Raw genomic sequence first — 19,645 nt, 5'->3', positions numbered from 1 at the left:
TCCCTGATTGTTTGGTCAATCGTCGTTGGCTGAAAGATGCTAAACATTTTGATTATTTAACCAACCATGAGGAAAGAAAGTACCCTCATCTAGAATCAGCTAGAAATTTGAGGTACGGATCACTTTCAAAGAATTGTGGTATAACTTCATACCTTGCTTCAAAATCAGACAAATCTTTTCAAAGGGCTATGCAAGTTGTATCTGCATTGAATGTGGAATTGTCCAAATACCCCGCAGAGGACGAGACCCAACATGGTCAAAATGCTGAAGGAACGTTTCATGATCCTGTTTTGGACTCCACTGTTAGCAAACAAAGGGGTCGACCTACCGTGGCTAGTACGCTGAAATCAAAACAGGTTGCTTCTTCATCAAAACCCCAAAACAAAGGCCAGACCAAAAGAAAAAGAAATATTCCTAACCATTGTAAAACGTGTGGTCGGACTGGTCATGATTCAAGGAATTGTCATAAATTTAAGGATGACGATTTGGAAGAGAACTCTGATAGCAATATTGATTAGTTCATCGAATGTCAATCTTTACTTGTTGTACCTTTTCATTGCTCATTTAATATTAGCTACAACATAATTTAGCAATGTTATATCTTATGGTTGTTATTTTTTTTAGTAACTTAAAAAAACAATACAAAAAAAAGGATATCTTTCATTTAATTAAACAATTTGCAACTCATACTCAAATCAGAAAGAATTGTGAACAATTGAGTGAGACATATTACATAAAGAGATTACATCGTTAAAATAGTATAGATTTTATTGATAGTTATACGATTCTGATATATATGGCATAAGAAGACATCTTCTTCATACTTATGTTTCAAATTTCTGCAAAATATATATACGTCTTCTTGATCATATTCCTCGTTACAAATTGTTGCAGTTTTCATAATTGAAGCATCAACACCTTTATATACCCATAGTTTTATCACTTCCATGTAGACATCTTCTTGATCATACTCCAATCCCAAATTTCCAATTCTAATTGTATATCCCAAATCAGAAATTAACCGAATACATAATTATATAAAACAACTTAAATTCATAAGCTTATCTTCAACTTCATGAACTTTAATGAAGTTACTAATAAAAATGGTGGTCGTAATCAGAAACCAAAATCGATTTATGAATCAAAGGAAATCGAAATACCGTCCATGTATTATATTTCGAATCAGAGGTGTTAACGATATATATTTCGAATCAGCCAGAAAAAAATTAACAAGAATGATATGTATTTATTATAACGATATGGATCTCGAATCAATCAGAAAAATTAACATAAAAAGACCGTAAAGAAAGATATGGATTTAGTATCCATGCGTAAGATTAATACAAAAATTATTATAGAACCAAACACCAGAGGTATAGCGATGGTGAAGAAGAAGAATTTAATGTGGTGAGAGAAACCTTTTTAAAAAAAACGTAATAGCCTTTATTAAAAAACGTAATGGTATTTATCATGGAGAGAGAAATATGTATTTAGGTAACTTGGTAACCTGCTATAGCAGGTCACCTATTGACTCACCATGGGTGGAGACTCACCATTGAAAACTCCTTCATATATATATATATATATATATATATATATATATATATATATATATATATATATATATATATATATATAAAACAGTAACGATGGAGCTGAGGTGTCACTTCCTCCTTTTTATATAATATAAAATATAATATATTAACTTTAGTTCTATTATTATATTTATTTATAAAAAAATTATTTTATCCGTACTATATCTAAGAGTTCTACAGAATTTAAATTAATCCTTAAAATCTCTCTAATTCTCTGCATATCTATATCTAAAGTTCTACATAATTTAAATTAATCCCTAAAATCTCTCTAATTCTCTGCATATTTATCTATATATAATATAAAACAGTAACGATGGAGCTGAGCTGTCACTTCATTATTTTTTACTGATAAAAAAAAATATAATATATAATATATTAATTTTAATTATAATATTATATTTATCTATAAAAAGATTATTTAAATTAAATTTGAAAATAAAATAATAATATTTAATTTATATAGCACATTTATATCATTAATTGTAATTATTAAAGTATATTTTTATTAATATTTATATATTAAGATGAATCTGTGCATCGCACGGGTCAAAAACTAGTAATTTAATAAACCAAAAAACGAAATATAATGGACATCAATTTTTTTTTCCTAAATTATAATGATAACTTTGAAATAAGATTTTGGAGAATTATAGATTAAACTTTTTATTTTCTGAAGTTGAAAAAAAAAAAAAAAACAATAGGAAGGATGAGAGCCTTATAGGTCATGAGGAGAACAAACAAGTTTTTATTATTTAAATTAAATTTGAAAATAAAATAATAATATTTAATTTATATAACACCTTTATATCATTAATTGTAATTATTAAAGTATATTTTTATTAATATTTATATATTAAGATGAATCTGTGCATCGCACGGGTCAAAAACTAGTAATTTAATAAACCAAAAAATGAAATATAATGGACATCAATTTTTTTTTCCTAAATTATAATGATAACTTTGAAATAAGATTTTGGAGAATTATAGATTAAACTTTTTATTTTCTGAAGTTGAAAAAAAAAAAAAAACAATAGGAAGGATGAGAGCCTTACAGGTCATGAGGAGAACAAACAAGTTAAAAACTTAAAATTGAAATATTAAAAGATGGGGGAGATACCGAGTTTCGATATACGTACCTCCAAGATACAAAGCGAGTGCTATACCAATCAATCTATCTCCAGAATATGGCTATCGTCAATTTTAAATATATACAGCACTTTATGTAAACGGTTGTATCGAAAAAAATTAAATACTGGAGATGCGGGGTATCGATCCCCGTACCTCTCGCATGCTAAGCGAGCGCTCTACCATCTGAGCTACATCCCCGATTTGCTAATGTTTAATGTATAACTAAGATAACCAGAGGTTCAGTTGAAAAAGGATTAAAAAAAATGGAGATGCGGGGTATCGATCCCCGTACTTCTCGCATGCTAAGCGAGCGCTCTACCATCTGAGCTACATCCCCGTTTTGCACTTTTGTTAAAATATAACTTACTTTATTAAATTTCACTTGTATATACAGAAGAACCCATTCGTAAGAAATATTATCCCCATTTAACTTTCAAATCTCAATAGAATAGTAAGTCAGTGAATAAAAAAAGTTATGATCTTTTCTTTGTGGTTTCAAAAATATATGATTTTTCCATGGCTCAAATGTCACAAAATATAATGTAATAGAACAACATGGTTATGGACTGAAATACCAAAGGATAAAAAAAAATCAACTAATAGCTCACTCTTCTAAATATCTTAAAATAAACTTCATCAGTTTTTACAGCTTTGATTTTAAAACATCAAATAAAATCGGGTAAATAATTTTTAGTCCTTGAGTTATGCATATTACACTAGTTAGTCCTTCTGTTTTTCGAAACACATTATAACATTCCTGAATTTTGACAAAACTAACTACTTAGTCCATCAATCCATAAATTTTATAAAAAATAACAAGTTTGCCCTTGTACCACTAGTTAACTTTCTTATATATGTTTAATTAAGTTTTATCTAATTTTATTTATTATATTAATGGATTAGGCTATCATTACATTGTTTTTAACCTTTATTTTTTAACCAACTCAATGTTTCTCTTTCTTTTTTTTTTTAAAAAATTTGCGCAATGCGCTTACATTAAAGAAGAAAGAAAAATCCCCACCAGACCCGGATGTGATTCGAACCTATGACCTCCCAAGGCATAGGTAAGCTCTTAACCACTAGGCGAAGAGCTTCACCACACCAACTCAATGTTTCTCTTATACTCACTGCTTCTCCATCTCTGACTTGATAGTTGTCTGCGAAAAGTTTAGAAAACGCACCACAGAACTGGCCTTCACTATCACGCAACACAATCCCAACCCCGAACAAACCAGAACCCGGAACTAGGGAAGCATCAACATTTAACTTGTGAACGTAATGAGGAAAATTGAAATTTATGAAATATTTTTTTTTTGAAGAGAAATTTATGAAATAATTTTTAATTAATTTTATTACATATTATTTTAGTAAAAAAATATTTTTTTATAATTTATCCGATTGTTCGGTTCAAGATTTGTCAAACACCCTTTAGGTGAATTCTCTTCCAATTAATTTTTTTTAACATATACTAAGACTCGAACTCGAGATATTTAGTTTAAGCGACTTGAGGTCTTTACCAATCAATTCAATTCAATATTAATTGGTTTAGTAAAAATAGGTTAAATACTACATTAATTTTTTAATATATTGATTTATCGAATATTATGAAACAGTGAATTAATTTATGGTAGATTGGCAAATTTATCATTTTATTTATAAATATTTATTAAAATAGTTATAATTATTGATATAAATAAGATTTAATGAAACTTAATTAAATATAGATGAAAGTTAATTAGTGATAGAAGGGCAAAGTTATCATTTTCTAACAACTTATGGATAGAGGGACTAAATAGTTAGTTTTGTCAAAACTTAGAGGTTATATTGTGTGTTTAAATACTATCTAATGTAACCCTTTGTACTTATTCGCGTCATTAACTTTTTACCATTTTTCTAACGATCATTGATTAACCCACTTTATAAGAACATGAAGCATGATTCTCTTCAAGATAACTTCCAAACGTATAAAGTAACTTCCATTTATGAAGATTTGAAATCAAAGAAATTACCATCGAAGATGTTTGTAAAAAAAAACAAACAAATTCCTTGATCAAAAACCATCATGCATCACTTTGTGGTGCAGTGTCAAACCTAAAATCTAACAAATATTACCTCTCCATGAAAAGGAGATGATCCAGCCATACTTTTTCCAGTACGGCTATACCTTGTTACCACTTCACTCCAATCACTAGCTTCGAATGTTATTAATCCCACCATTAAAATCTTCCTCATCTAAGAATCATCAAGCTCATGTACTCAACGATTGATCTTCCTTTCAACAATCTACAATTGTGCTTAGGCTACAAAGAAATCTATTTCGGCACAATAACATGAGAAAAAAAGAACTGAAATTTCTATTGCCTTACAAATGCTCTACACAAGGCAAAGAATTTCTCTGCTCCCAACTACAAGGTCTACTTAAGGTTACAACATATCCCCTGTTCACCCAAATAAGAGGACCTGTTACAACAATGGCTTTCTCCACCTACACTGAACCCTACAACCTCCCCCCGACTATGTACATCAAACCCAGCTCGGAAGCTCGTCCAACACCAGAACTGATCAATTACATTTTGCAACATCATTTTTATCAGTCCCGTCTGTCGCTTTCTCGGCTCCAATCCATTCTCATTAATTTGTGAACCTTATGTTGCCCGTTGCAATTTTTATTCAAAACCTTTGCAGGTGGCGGCATCATACATGATTGCTTTAAATTATTGATACTAGAGTCCCTAACCGATTTGTTAGGGGATGATCTACTTGATTTCGGCGTAGCCGACCAACTCACATGCCCTTTTCGCATGCCATTGATATGCAAAAGATCCTTCTTTTGCTCGGTTGTTGAGAGTTTAGGCCTCTTTGAGGTATGACCGAAACCATTTCTAACAAAATGATCAGACCCCAATGACGATGTTGATGGAGAGATTATCTCTTCGTGTTTCTCAGTTGATTTTGACTTGCGAGCTTTCATTGCTTTCTGCGAGGGTCTCTTCGGCCACTTCATCATTCCGTCTTTGTTTACCCTCGACGTGCAAGTTGCAATATCACACAAGGTTTGAGCAGCCGCTAATAGTTTTGGACAATGCTCAACTGTCAAAGGGAAAACAAAACACATGTAAGAAGATGGATGCCAACCGACAAGACCAAAGAGATTTCAGTTTAAATTGGTGCTAATCTGTGAATTCCTCGGGCTTTTTTATTTCCCTAATTAATAAAAGCACTCTATGTGAATAAGTGTGTCTCAATTGTCCAACATTGCACTTAAATTGCAAGCACGTAGAGAACACAATCCTGAGAAACAAGGAAAGTAAAACACAAGCTACAATTGCGCATGAACAAAGAACCAAAACATGATAGACTAGTGCACGAACAGAGAATCGACAGATATTTACAATATCTCTACTATTAGTATATTAAAGGAAAAAGAGAAACTAGTAATTAAAAAATTTACCAATTCCGATATTCTTCAAGTCACCTTCAGATTCTGCATTTGCAAGAAAAATGACTTCATTAGATCCAGTTAAATCAATTTCCATATCTAAGATAAGCTAAAAGTCTCCAACAAACATCCCAAAAGAACTAACCCTTCATGAACATACTTCCTAGAGAGGCATGGGAAACCACAGACGCTGCTGCACTTGATGAACCCCTTTCGCACTGAGCAACAAATAAAGATGAAGCCACATTATTTCCTATGTCAGCTTTCTTTTTACCACATGAAGGAACCAGGCTCTCATCATAAGAAAAGGACTCCAAGTTTGGCAAGCAATCGGAGGCAGTCCCAAATGAGCTGAAATTGGTACGAATTTTCATCCATCTACCTTGGCATGCAGTCCTACTTGTTAGAAGTTTACCCGCATCAGAATTGGTTCGGCAATGCCCACTAAAAGTGTGTGACCAAGGAAAAGTTGGCAAGCTAGGTCTGCGAGATATCTGTTTTCCTGGACGTGAATCAGGAGCACTCCTTGAAGACACAGCAGGCTTGGCTGCATCAAGAAGTAAAGACTCCAAATCTTTGGGGGGAGGAAGTGCCAGGCGTTCCAATGTATATTTAGGTTGGTCAAACGAAAGATCAAGAAAATTAGCAGGAGTTTCAAGTTTGCTGCAAGAATCCTGTACCCTCAAAAGAAAGGATAAAAGCATCCATGATTAATCACAAAATTTGATAACTATGAAGGAAATGAGGCAATAACATTTAACAAGACTTGCCAACCATCAACCAGCTCCACCAAAAATCAACTGAGGTGAAGTCAAATGAGTCGCAGGCTGGCAGGTTTTGAAATATCACAGAAAAATCCTTGTTCACTAACCTTGTTAGGTGAAGGTATATCTGTTGTAGATGAATCGCCATTTTCCACAATAGAAATAGAGGATTGGCAAGCAGGAAGTTTCTCAATGGAAGAGCTGTCCATCTCAGAAAAACTCTGGAATTGGCTGGACTTAGGCAACTGAATAAGAGAGCAAGCTTTTCTAACTAAATGCGTAAAACCTTCGCTAGCACTTGCTACCTTTTTCCCCTTGTCTTTGCCTAACTTAGGACACTCATAAGTGCCTTGAAGAAGATCATTTAAAGATATGTCGTCTACAAGTTTTGTGATGTCATGAACATCTGTCTTTAGACCATAAGATCCTGACATCAATATCAAGATCACAATATATGAGGTCTATAAAGTCGAGGCAATGCAAGAATACAGATACAAGAATAATCGACATTATAGATGAAAGATAACTCTGTTTCCAGAATTAGAAGAATTGATGAAAAACTAAATCATTGAAATTACATATTATATGATCTGCCTACTATAAAGTTTCAACGCTGTGAGAGATTTCTGACAAATGCAATATAGATATGCATGATATTACTACAAATGCATACAGAGGCAATTTCCGTGGGAATATATCATGAAACAAAAGAAAATATTTTATGCTTCTATCATACCAAAAAAGTTGTTTCCAGCAGCAGCAGAACTGAAACTTGCCAAACTTGCCTTCAGAGAAAAGGAATCATATTTAGTCTTGGCTGAAACTTTTATACTTCTTCTATCACCTCTTTTGCTTCCCAAGTTGTTCTTCTGTTTTGCAACTTGAGTTTTCTCTAGAGGGTAAATTTGTAATTGCCACATCATTAGTACAAAAAAAATATTTAAAAAAAGAACTGAAACAGACGGCTTAATGGAGGAAAAAGAAAGAAGCTAAAACAATGTCATCTGGAGTACGAGAATAAATTCCTAGCATGTGATGTTTTATTTTGTTTCTCGAGTTTGAAATAAAATTTAGGTGCTACCAAAAATATTCCATGATTCAGATACTTGCATCCATTGCAGTTATTTTCAAAATTCATCTAGATCTTGGCAAGATCAATATGAACCATAAAATAAATCGCTACAGAGCACTGACATTTCAATTTCAAAAACAAAAGATTTTTTTTAAAATGAACTGCTTTGTTTCACTAATATTAGCTAAACGAAATAAATGCACACGTATAGAACTGTTATGTTTGATAGCATTAGACATACAATTAACACAATATGAATGCAAATAGCTTAGATAAATGGAAATACTTTATATAAGAATCGGAACCTATTAAAATGACTATATAACCGATGCCATAAGTAATGCATTTAAAAGCACAAATAACTGTTTGACATGATAATATGGCACTAGCATGGAAGCATAACTGATAAAACCTACAGTATTCAGAACTTAAGGTAAAATTAGTTCGTACACAAACTAATTAATTTACTTTTACAGAAATGGAAAATACCATTTGAGTCGCATTTAGTCGAATGTGGTCCCAACTTATCGGATGGTTCCCTTGTGTCATCAACTGCCAGACCTGAAGTATCTTCGAGTAGTATTATCCGTGGTCTTTTTGCACTTCCACAACCACTTCTTGACACTTGTCCTGCTTTTCTTTGTACTTGCAACTCTTCATGCTTAGGTATCCATGAAGGACCATTAGCACCACCTAAACGAACATGTCTAGATACATCTTCACCTGGAAAGCAGGGAGGATGACTAGTATGGCGACGGAGTTCAGGACATGGAATCTTATTCAGTGATGTTGACTCCGAAGGATTCGTAGAGTTTGTCACATCTGCCCATTCATATTCAATGTGGCAATAGAGCATCTTTAGTGCTAAATAATTTAATTAACAAGGAGGGACTAAACATGATATTTACCATCATCAAAAGCAGAAATCATTGCACCTATTTGAGGCGCCAGACACACCTCATCCGGCGCGTGTCTCACACGCACCAGATGCAGCGCATCTAGCGCCTCCGTGACTCTCACCTTCCCCTCTTTTTGTGTTTTTTACTCTAAATCATGGGCAGATACAGTATGTTACTAAAATTGTTATGACAACTGGCAAAATAGGGACAAATAAGTTACGAAAAAGGTATAAGTCCAGTAATAACAGCGCATATTTGGTATCGTTCAATAACGACAGAGCTGTTACTTCTGATACACAAACAATCAGTAACACACACCCAACATTCTCATTTTGATCAATCATTGTATTTTCTTCCATAGACTCCATCAAGCCCACAGAAACTTCTTCAATTGAATTCAAGATATCATTTTGAAACTTAAAAGGAGATAGCTGGAAACCAGTCAACCTCCAACTTTTGCAACTTCCCTGGCTTTAGAACATGCTCAACTTCTTATTTTTGCGACCTAAAATGAATCTTTAGCCAGCATTACTGGATCCGTAGTTTTTTCCCAAATTAAAAGCTAGACTTCGCATAAAAGCCTTGACCATTTTCTCCCTCTCATCAAGAATATCTTTTACTCCCTCTGAAATCATGTCTAATAGCCGTAAAAATAACAACTTCGGACCAAAAGCAGTACAAACTGAACATATTATCTGAAGTTGTTAAGAAGTTCGTCAAGGCAAAAAAAAAAAAAAAATTTAATAAACCTATGGTTCAATTAGTAGTCCTCACTACCAGACTAATTCACACAAAAATTAATGAAATACCAAGAAAATGAACAAATTCCAGTAAAATATTCATAATTAAGCTGGAAATCAAGATATAGGCACCACCTTTTTCATTAAGCAGAGAGTTACACAGCTCACGGTTAGACTCACAAGACTTCCCTTCCACCTCCATCTCCATGACCGTAACCCTATCTCGACAGAACCCCTCGGAACCCATGAGCTTCGGTGCCGCCACATCCACAGGATAATTCACTTTCACCGGATCCATAACCAAGACAGTCCTCACAGCCGGCAAATTGATAGCAAAAAGAGGCACATAATTACCGATCTGGAAAGTCAAGAGTCGAGAGCGAGAAGAAAGCAGCTGTTTCGACTCGGTGAAGGAGAAAACGAGGAGGAAGGAAGAGAAATTGAACGGAGAAGGTGAGACAAAAGAAGGAGACTGATCCGTTTGGAGCTGAAGAGCATGTGTGCGGCTAAAGTGGAGGCGAGGGATTGGAGGTATGGTTCTAGGGCAAAAAATGGAGATGAGAAAACGAGGTATATATAGTTTTCGGGATTTGGTGTGTTTAATTTCGAAATGGTCCGTCGGCGACGAATATTCCGGTGAAGGTGATCTTCCGCCTAATCCATGAGGACTAAAACACCTAGGCTTTGTTAGATGGGGGTATTTAAGTCATTTGGTTATGTTGACGTGGCCTTATCCAATCAGAAATTAATATCAGGGACGTTCTAGTCATTTCGGATTTTATAAACGTGGAATCGGATGGGGCGACTGTAATACACGTGTGGAACTATCAAGTCCAACCAATGAAAATGGAAAACGTCCTCCGATATTTTATTCAACTTTTAGTAAAATTACCAAGGGACCCTTATTTTTTTATTATTATATAAAATCAAATATTAAGGAAAAACAAAACTTAAATAAATGAGAGATTGAACTTGGTAATTGTTTTTTCTTTTTCTTTTTTAAAGCAAACTTGTATTAAGATGAATTAGAAAGTTTTGTATAACAGTAATAAAAGAAGAGAAAATATCATAAAAAAAAAATTAGATAGTACAGTTGTCTGTGGTACTACATTTAACTATCTTCTTTCATAGATGAACTTAATAGAAGTAAAGTGGTCAATCGTCTTCCAAATATCTTCCGCCACAGCATTAGTATAGCTAATGTTTCGCCAGCAAACGATATCCTCAATTGCAAGTTTAGAATCAGAGAAGATCAGTACCTTTGGTAAGTCACATGCCCTCACCTGGTTTAATCCACGCAAAATCGTCCTGAGTTCTACATGTAGTACAGACCAACATGGACCAACAGGCATCGCTCCACATGCAAGAATGTCCCCGTCTTCATCACAAAGAATAATTCATACCGCTCATTTAAGACAGTGTGGCTTAAACGCTATATCACAATTAAGCTTGACCTCTCCAATATGTGGATGCATTTCTTGAGGTGGGAGTTCTTGATATCTATTCTATAGGCAGAGGCTTTTGCGAGGATCCTGCCATAAGGCGTTATTCGCACCTAGTAGGATTGCTTCATTGTAAATAGAGTGATTTGCATGCAGAGATAAATTATGACTGAACCATATCATCCATAAGATAGAACAAAAAATCCTAAACTCGTGATCGAAGAGTAAGCGCTTGGTCAAAATTAACCAATCAGACAATTAATCCCTTGGAGTTTATAGACATTTTGAGGTAACTCTGATTGCTCCTTAAATTTTAGAAATATATTATTGGCTATTAAATTTAATCTTTAAAATTATTTATTAAATTTAAAAAAAATTAAAAATATGAATTTATTTAAAATAATTTATTGATCTCCTAAATTTGATTAAAATAGTGTACGTATATACTCCGTACATTGTATAAACATTTTAAATAGTTAAGAAAATTTACAGTTGTCCATAAGGTAAAAGAGGTAATTTCCAATTCACCTAATATGACAACTTTTATCCTATAATCGTGGAAGTCTGATCAATATAAATCTGAATTCTGAGTTTTTATCACCTATCAATAAATAATTAATCATATCAAATAAATGAAAGATTTAATTTTCGTAATTGCTCCTTAAATGTTGGAAATATCTTATAGGCTATTGAATTTAATCTTTAAGAGAACTTATTAAATTTTAAAAAATATATTAAAGATATAAACTTATTTCAAATAAATTGATCTTCTAAATTTGATTAAAATTATATATATAAAGATGTTGTACGTGTTGAAACACTTTTCCACAAGATTTTGATTTGACAAAATCATTTAAGTTTAAACCATGATTAAGAGACAATTAAATTTAAGTGCTTTGATTTAATTGTACTAATCCGTTTGTTCAATATTAAGTATAAATGCAAAAGAAAATAAAGATTAAGACAGGACAAAGTCAGCATGAGAATACAAAACAAGCAGAGTGAAGAGCGACTCAGCATAAGAGAAGATAAGTCATCTTCAAAACAACAGCTCAAGAAGGAAGCTGATTAAAGAAGCTAACTGGAACGGAACTCAGCATAAAAGAAGTTTGCTTCAGAACTAGTTCTTGCAGAACGAAGCTGACCATGGAAGCTGAGTGAAAAAGAACTCAGTATGAGAATTGGTGACAATCAAAGACAATGACTATCGAAGTAGAGCTGAGTGATCTTCAGGACAGCATGAATGATCCGTTAGCTAAAAGACAAACTCGACAACTGTCTGCACCAATAATAGAAGTCTTGGAATTACGCAAAAGCAAAATTCCAAGGTGTATAGGTCAACTGTTCTTTGCTATAAGACAAACTGTCGCAAGAAGACAAAGCCTGCAGGAAGAAGACAAGCCTGACATCTGAGGAAATCAGAAAACATGATAGGCCTGCACATCTGAAGCTGACCAGAAGCGTGTCCCCCAAAAGAGCCGTTTTGGATTCAACGGACAAATCAAATTCAAATCATTTGATCCTCAAAGTTCAACTATAAAAGGACAAGTAATTCTCTTAGATCATTGCCGAATTACAAAACATACAAGAGAGAAAAATACAAGTTCAAAGCACTCAAAAACAAGAAAGAAACCTTACACCCACTTTCTATTCCTTGTGTAAATGCTAGATTGATTGCTTTGTAATCATCTAAAGTGTTCTTATTCCAAAAAGAGCAAGTTGTATCAATTGTGAATTGAGAGTGTCAAGCTGAGTGTTTAGTTGTAAATACTCAGTGGTAGAGAAATCTAGGTGCTGGGTTGTAGCACTTAGTAGGAGTTGAGTAGACGAATAGAGGAAGGTACTCTTGCATATTCAACTGCCTTGTAACCAGTTTGTGCTCTACCCTTAAAGAGCTCAGTATTTGATTCTAAAAGCCCGGACAAGTCTGGGGACTGGACGTAGGCAGAGAGGCCGAACCAGGATAAGTGATACTGAGTAATTTCTAACTCTTTTGATTATATATATATATGTGTGTGTGTGCGGATGTGTTTCTTGTTATATTTACTCAGCATATAAACTGTTTAAACCTGACACTGAGTAAATTAGAGTGCTGAGTTGGAAGCTGACCACAAAAGTGTCAATTCCCAACTCTCAAGTGAAACAGTCTTAGTCAGCATCTGACTAAAGCTGTCTTACATTAAGATCGGCCAAGCTGACCAAAGCTGAGTTAATAAACTCACCAAAACTATTAAGTCAACAAGATTAATTAGCGAAAAAGTTATATTAGTTCCTAACCCCCCCTTGGAACTAATCACACGGGACCAACAAGTGGTATCAGAGCCTAAGCTCACTACTCAAAGATATAACTATCTTGAGCTGATCCCGATAAATGGCTGAGAACAGCACTCGTTTCCTTCCCGGGAACCAAACAACACAGATACTCCCAGAGGGATTATCAATTAGTCGGCCTCCCCTATTCTTTGGATCCAATTATACGTTCTGGAAGAATAGGATGAAGAACTTTATTCAAGCCACAAACATGAGTGCATGGCTTGCAATAGTTCAAGGCCCATATGTGCCATATAAAACTGTTGACAATGAGAAATGTATTGATAGCCACAAACATGAGTGCATGGCTTGCAATAGTTCAAGGCCCATAGGTCAGCATCTTCAAGATTTCAGGTTGCGAGTCAGCATAGGAGATTTGGAAAAAGCTTGAAGTAACCTACGAAGGTACAAGTAAGGTCAAAGAGTCAAAGGTGAACCAACATATGAGATGATACGAGATGTTCGAGATGAACGACGATGAGGACATCTCCGGAATGAACGCTAGATTCACCAACATCATAAATGAGCTAAAAAGGATCGGCAAGAACTTCACTGAAGAAGAGCAGGTGAAGAAAATCCTGAGAAGCTTACCAAAGAGTTGGCAAGCTAAGAAAACTGTCATGGAGGAAGCTCAAGACTTGACCACATATAAATATGACGAGCTAATCGGATCTCTGCTGACTCATGAGATCTCTATGAAAAATTTTGAAGCAAAAGAAAAGTCAGAAGACAAGAAACAAAAATCACTTGTCATGAAAGCTGACTCAACCGAAGCTGATTCATCGGACGATGAGGAAATGGCCATGTTCACAAGGAAGATGAAGAAGCTGTTCAGAAAGAATGAAAAGAACAGCAAGAGGTCATTCAGAAGAGGAGACATGTACAAAGATGAGTCCAGTGATAAATTCAAAAAGGACAGCTCCAAATCTGTCACATGCTTTGAGTGTCATCAAACTGGGCACATCAAGTTAAGCTGCCCTAATCTGAAGAAGGACAAGAAGGGAAGCAAAAAGGCAATGGTGGCCACATGGAGTGATAGTGATGAGTCAACCTCATCTGAAGCTGATGCAAATGAAATGGCAAATATATGTTTCATGGCCGATGATGCTGACTGCACTTATTCTGAGCAAGCTGACCTCTCTGATGAAACTGGCCAGGAGGAACATAATAATGAGGTAACATCCTTACTTGTGCTTAGAACTGAAATGATAAACGCCCTGAGTGATTTATATAAGCTAACAAAAAAGTGCAATAAGAAAGTAAAGGCACTCAGCAGGCGGTGTGATGAGATTGAAGAAGTCAAGCTGAGTGACCTCCGATATCTCCTCCAAGACAACTCAACTTTGCATAGTAACATAGAACTTATGCACAAGTTTGTCTCGGAGGTCCAATCAGATTCAAAGAAACTGAAAAAGGATGTCACTTCCCTACAAAGCCAAATAAGAGGCTCAAATAAAAAATCCCATGATGAGTACTCAAGTACTAGTCAGCATAAACAGTTCACACAGTGTGACTGTTGCGGGAAAAAGGGGCACACAAGAGAAGTGTGTTGGTACAATAAGCGGACAGTCCAATGTGACTTCTGCGGAAAGAAAGGACATACCACTAAGGTATGTTAGCATGCTTAGCACAATAATGCTAACCACACTCAACATCACCCTCAAAGGGTAATTCATTGTGACTTCTGTGGTAAAAGTGGCCATACGATAAAAGTATGTCGTCGTAAATTAAAATATGACTTTGCACCTGTTTATGCTAACAAACGAGGACCCAAAAAGAATTGGGTACCTAAAGATGAATAGTCTAAAATGCAGGTGAGCCTGAGATGCGTGGAGAAATCAAAACTGTGGTACATAGACAGCGCATGCTCGAGGCACATGACTGGTGATGAAACTCAGTTCATCACACTACAGCTTAAACGAGGTGGAAGTGTAAGCTTTGGAGATAATAAGAAGGGTAAGATAGTCGGCTCAGGTACTATCGGAGGTAACCTAACTATTGAGTCAGTCTCCTTAGTTAAAGGTCTCAAATACAATCTGCTGAGTGTAGCTCAGTTTTGCAAGAGCGGCAGAAAGGTTGTATTTGATGATACTCAGTGTCAAATACTCGAGGGAAAAACAAATGAAGTGATTTTAACTGCCCCTCGTGTAGACAATGTATACATGCTGAGTCTAGAAAAACAGTTTTCTAAAAATATATGCTTAGTGTCTAAAGAGGATAACTTCTGGCTATGGCATAGAAGACTTGGTCATGTAAGCATGGACCTTCTTGCCAAACTAGCTAGAAAGCAACTAGTTGAGGGATTGCCCAAACTTAAATTTGAAAAAGATCAATTGTGTAATGCTTGTCAGCAAGGCAAACAAACTAAGAAGTCATTTCAAAGTAAAAATATTGTCTCAACCAAAAGACCATTGGAATTACTACACTTGGATATTTTCGGACCTGTCCAGCCACTCAGCTTGGGAGGTAAGAAATTTTCCTTACTCGGTACACTTGGATCATCTTGCTGAGTAGCAAGGATGAAACATTTGAGATGTTCACCACATTGATTAAGAAACTTGAAAATGACAAAGACCTAAGAGTAGCTCATATTAGAAGTGACAATGGTGGAGAATTCAAAAACCAACAGTTTGATGAATTCTGTGAAACCAGTTGTATTGACCACAATTTCTCTGCTCCTAGAACACCTCAATAAAATGGGGTTGTTGAAAGGAAGAACAGAACAATTGTCGAAATAGCTAGGACAATGCTGAGTGAAAATAGGCTTCCAAAGTATTTATGGGGTGAAGCTGTCCACACAGCATGCTACATTCTCAATAGGGCTTTAGTTAGACCTATTCTTAAGAAAACCCCATATGAACTTTGGAAAGGACGAAAGCCCAACATTGGCTACTTTCGTGCCTTTGGGTGTAAATGTTTTATACTCAACACAAAAGACAATCTTGCAAAATTTGATGCCAAAGCTGACGAAGCGATCTTTTTAGGGTACTCAACTAACAACAAAGCATATAGAGTGTATAATAAATGAACTCAGGTTGTAGAAGAGTCTGTCCATATTGAGTTCGATGAAGCTGACCCTGCAGGAAAGACAACTCAGCTCAATGAAGATGAACCAAGCTCAGCTTCCGCTGAACAAAATAGAGCTTCTGAGTCATCAATACAAGAGCTGACCAAAGGTAAGCAAGAAATTGAAATAACCTTTGCTGACCAGTCTATTCCTGTAGAGATTGTAGAAACACCTGTTCCAAACAACTCAGCATTGCCCAAAGAAATAAAAATCCCAAGAGGACATTCGAAGAAGTCCATTCTTGATGCTACTGACAACAAACTGATGACAACAGATCAGCTTAGGAAGTATCTCAGCAATGTTGCCTTCGTCTCAATACATGAGCCAAAGAATTTCGCTGATGCTGAGCACGATGAATATTGGATCAATGCTATGCAAGAAGAGCTTGATCAATTCACAAGAAATGAGGTATGGGATTTAGTACCTAGACCTAGGAATCAAAAGACCATAGGAACAAAGTGGGTTTTTAGAAATAAATTAGATGAGCTAGGCAATGTAGTCCGAAATAAAGCCCGACTTGTAGCCCAAGGCTATAGTCAGCAAGAGGGCATCGACTACGGTGAGACCTTTGCACCCGTTGCTAGGTTAGAGGCTATACATATACTGTGTGCATATGCTAGCTATATGAATTTTAAGTTATATCAAATGGATGTTAAAAGTGCTTTTCTTAATGGCTTTATAAATGAAGAGGTATATGTCAGTCGGCCTCCAGTGTTTGAAGATCCAAAATTTCCAAACCATGTTTATAAACTCAAAAAGGCCCTATATGGCCTAAAGCAAGCTCCAAGAGTTTGGTATAAGAGGTTGACCAACTTCCTGCTGACCAGGAATTATGTCAGAGGCCAAGCTGACACCACATTGTTCATTAAGAAAAAGGGTAAACATACCCTGCTGGCACAAATTTACATAGACGATATAATCTTTGGTGCTACTGACGAATCTTTGTGCAGAGAGTTTAGTAAACAGATGCAAACTGAGTTCGAGATGTCTATGATGGGAGAACTCAACTTCTTCCTTGGACTTCAAATCAAGCAAGGTAAGAACGACATCTTCATTAGTCAGTCCAAATACGCCAAAGAAATGCTAAAGAAATTCGATATGGAAGATTGTAAACCCATATCAACCCCAATGGGTACTGATACTGTCCTATGCAAAGATGAGAAAGGTAAATCTGTAGATAGCAAACTATATCGAGGTATGATTGGCTCTCTACTTTACCTTACCGCTAGTAGACCTGATATCCAGTACTCAGTATGTTATTGTGCAAGATATCAATCCGACCCCAGGGAATCTCACTTAGTAGCTGTAAAAAGAATTTTCAGATATTTGCAGAGCTCAGTTAATGCAGGTTTATGGTATCCAAATACAAGTGACTTCACACTGATTGGATATACTGATGCTGACTATGGACGAGATAAGCTAGAACGAAAAAGCACCTCAGGAGGATGCCAATTCCTAGGAAGCTGTCTGGTTTCGTGGTTTAGTAAGAAGCAGGCATCAGTAGCTTTGTCTACAACTGAAGCTGAGTACGTTGCTGCTGGAAGCTGTGTGGCCCAAGTCCTATGGATTAAGCAACAACTTGAGGATTATGGTGTCAAAATAAAAACAATAGAAGTCAATTGCGACAACAAGAGTGCCATTGACTTATCTAAGAATCCAATCCAACACAGCAGGATGAAGCATGTCAGCATAAGACATCACTTCATCAGAGATCATGTACTCAAGGGTGAGATCAAGCTGACCTACGTACCAACAGATGAACAGCTTGCGGATATCTTTACGAAGCCCTTGGCTCGTGAGCAATTTAACATACTACGGGAAGCTATCGGTATGTCTAATCCTCTTCAATAATTCTATGTGCTAAATTGAATGTTGAGTGATTACCATGCTGAGTGATTTGTGATAATTTAGTAACTACTGCATGCTGAGTTAAAAATAACATGAAATCACCCTAAGCTGAGTAGACATACATGCTGAGTGATTTTCCTAAGCTGAGTTACTAAGTCCACAAACAACTATCCTACGTAAAACTGACTACTCAGAATCACAAACGTTTGATATTCTTAATGCTGAGTAAAACCCATTTTAAAACATTAAATGCTAGCACACGCATTAATAGCCACCTAGGATAACGTCAACAATAATGAGAAAAACCATGCGCCGAACGTGTCATAAATGCTAGAATCTCTATCGGTTGATAATCTCGAGGTTAAACGGCTAATTCAACGAATAGGATCAATTAGCACCTCTATAAATAGTGGAAGTATCCCCACTTATCATTCTTTACACTCGAAATCCTTGGCATTCAAATCTTTCTCTCTGATATCCCAAATCCTCTTCAAGAATTCATAATCATGACGAAATCCCAAAATCCTTCCGGTGGTGGTAACAACAACGACCACACCGACGCAAACCCTAAGTCTCCTCCTCAACAAGGTCAGCATGACCAAACTCCAAACAAGAACCCCAAAACTGACCTCGCAACCTCTTCAAAGAAGAAGAAGAAGGACAAGCAGTCGAATGAGAAATTCTTCGTTAGGGTGTACCCAAGTGTCAAGAATCATGAGGTGCTCAGATGTCGTTGGTTCTCTCCAAGCTTCATAGCACATGAGCAACCATTCTGTGAGTGGATTGCGAAAAACAAATGGGCTGGACTCTTTTCGCTCGCTGGAAGAACCTATCCTAGGTTAGTACGTGAATTTTACTCCAACCTCTGTGTTGATAGAAGTGATGCTGACCATTTAGTAACTCACGTTAAAGGTAAGAAGCTCACCATTACCCCTTCCTATCTCGCAACCTTAATAAACCTTCCAAACACCGGAACAGAATTCAGGACCACTAAAGAAAAGCTTGACCACACGGTATCATTCTGTAAACCAGAAAGTCACAAAGGGGAAATACCCAGTACATGTATGGGTCAAAACCAAAAGATGGCTCACTATCTCCTCACTAACTTCATCTTTCCAAAAATCAACTCAGCATCATCAGCTTCAAATTTCGAACAGTGCTTCATTTGGCACATGCTGACCTACAGTCCCCTCAATATGCCCGTATTTCTGGTAGGAGCACTCCAACGAAGTACTATCAAGCTCAGGCTAGGTTCCCTTATAACCAGAATCCTAGAAGATCATCAAATTGACTTGATCAATGAAACAGAAACTGTGGGAACCGAAATCACAGCTGCCTTGC

General features: G+C 35.8%; 1 protein-coding gene and 2 non-coding genes across 4 annotated transcripts; all 3 read right to left on the bottom strand.

Annotated features, from left to right (window-relative positions):
- Window positions 1-2,848: 2,848 nt before the first annotated feature.
- Window positions 2,849-2,921, bottom strand: TRNAA-AGC (transfer RNA alanine (anticodon AGC)). The gene has a single exon. It is a non-coding gene; the product is annotated as a tRNA-Ala (tRNA).
- Window positions 2,922-2,987: 66 nt separating this feature from the next.
- On the bottom strand, window positions 2,988-3,060 carry TRNAA-AGC (transfer RNA alanine (anticodon AGC)). Its single transcript has one exon. It is a non-coding gene; the product is annotated as a tRNA-Ala (tRNA).
- A 1,894-nt stretch (window positions 3,061-4,954) lies between these two features.
- On the bottom strand, window positions 4,955-10,274 carry LOC136210875 (uncharacterized). Of its 2 annotated transcripts, none has more exons than XM_066002303.1 (7): window positions 9,773-10,274; window positions 8,488-8,820; window positions 7,663-7,818; window positions 7,034-7,353; window positions 6,323-6,836; window positions 6,175-6,207; window positions 4,955-5,813 (listed from the first exon to the last, which is right to left on the bottom strand). In XM_066002303.1, the coding sequence occupies exons 1-7, from the start codon at window positions 9,933-9,935 to the stop codon at window positions 5,314-5,316; spliced, it is 2,019 nt and encodes a 672-aa protein (XP_065858375.1). In that variant the 5' UTR covers window positions 9,936-10,274; the 3' UTR covers window positions 4,955-5,313. The 2 variants fall into 2 exon arrangements, with proteins under 2 accessions (XP_065858375.1, XP_065858374.1); XM_066002302.1 differs by having other exon boundaries at window positions 6,308-6,836; window positions 9,773-10,273.
- Window positions 10,275-19,645: the final 9,371 nt, after the last annotated feature.

The sequence above is a fragment of the Euphorbia lathyris genome, chromosome 1, assembly GCF_963576675.1.
Source record: "Euphorbia lathyris chromosome 1, ddEupLath1.1, whole genome shotgun sequence".
Taxonomy (NCBI): Eukaryota; Viridiplantae; Streptophyta; class Magnoliopsida; order Malpighiales; family Euphorbiaceae; genus Euphorbia; species Euphorbia lathyris.
The sequence above is the reverse complement of the archived record's forward strand: the minus strand, read 5'-3'. Positions and strand labels throughout refer to the sequence as shown.

Coding starts and splice junctions, on each gene's coding strand:
- LOC136210875 (XM_066002302.1), bottom strand. CDS start 9,935: ATGGATCCGGTGAAAGTGAATTATCCTGTGGATGTGGCGGCACCGAAG. Junction 7,819..8,487: donor GACTAAATGCGACTCAAATG/GTATTTTCCATT, acceptor TTTACCCTCTAG/AGAAAACTCAAGTTGCAAAA. Junction 6,208..6,307: donor AGGAAGTATGTTCATGAAGG/GTTAGTTCTTTT, acceptor TTGCAAATGCAG/AATCTGAAGGTGACTTGAAG.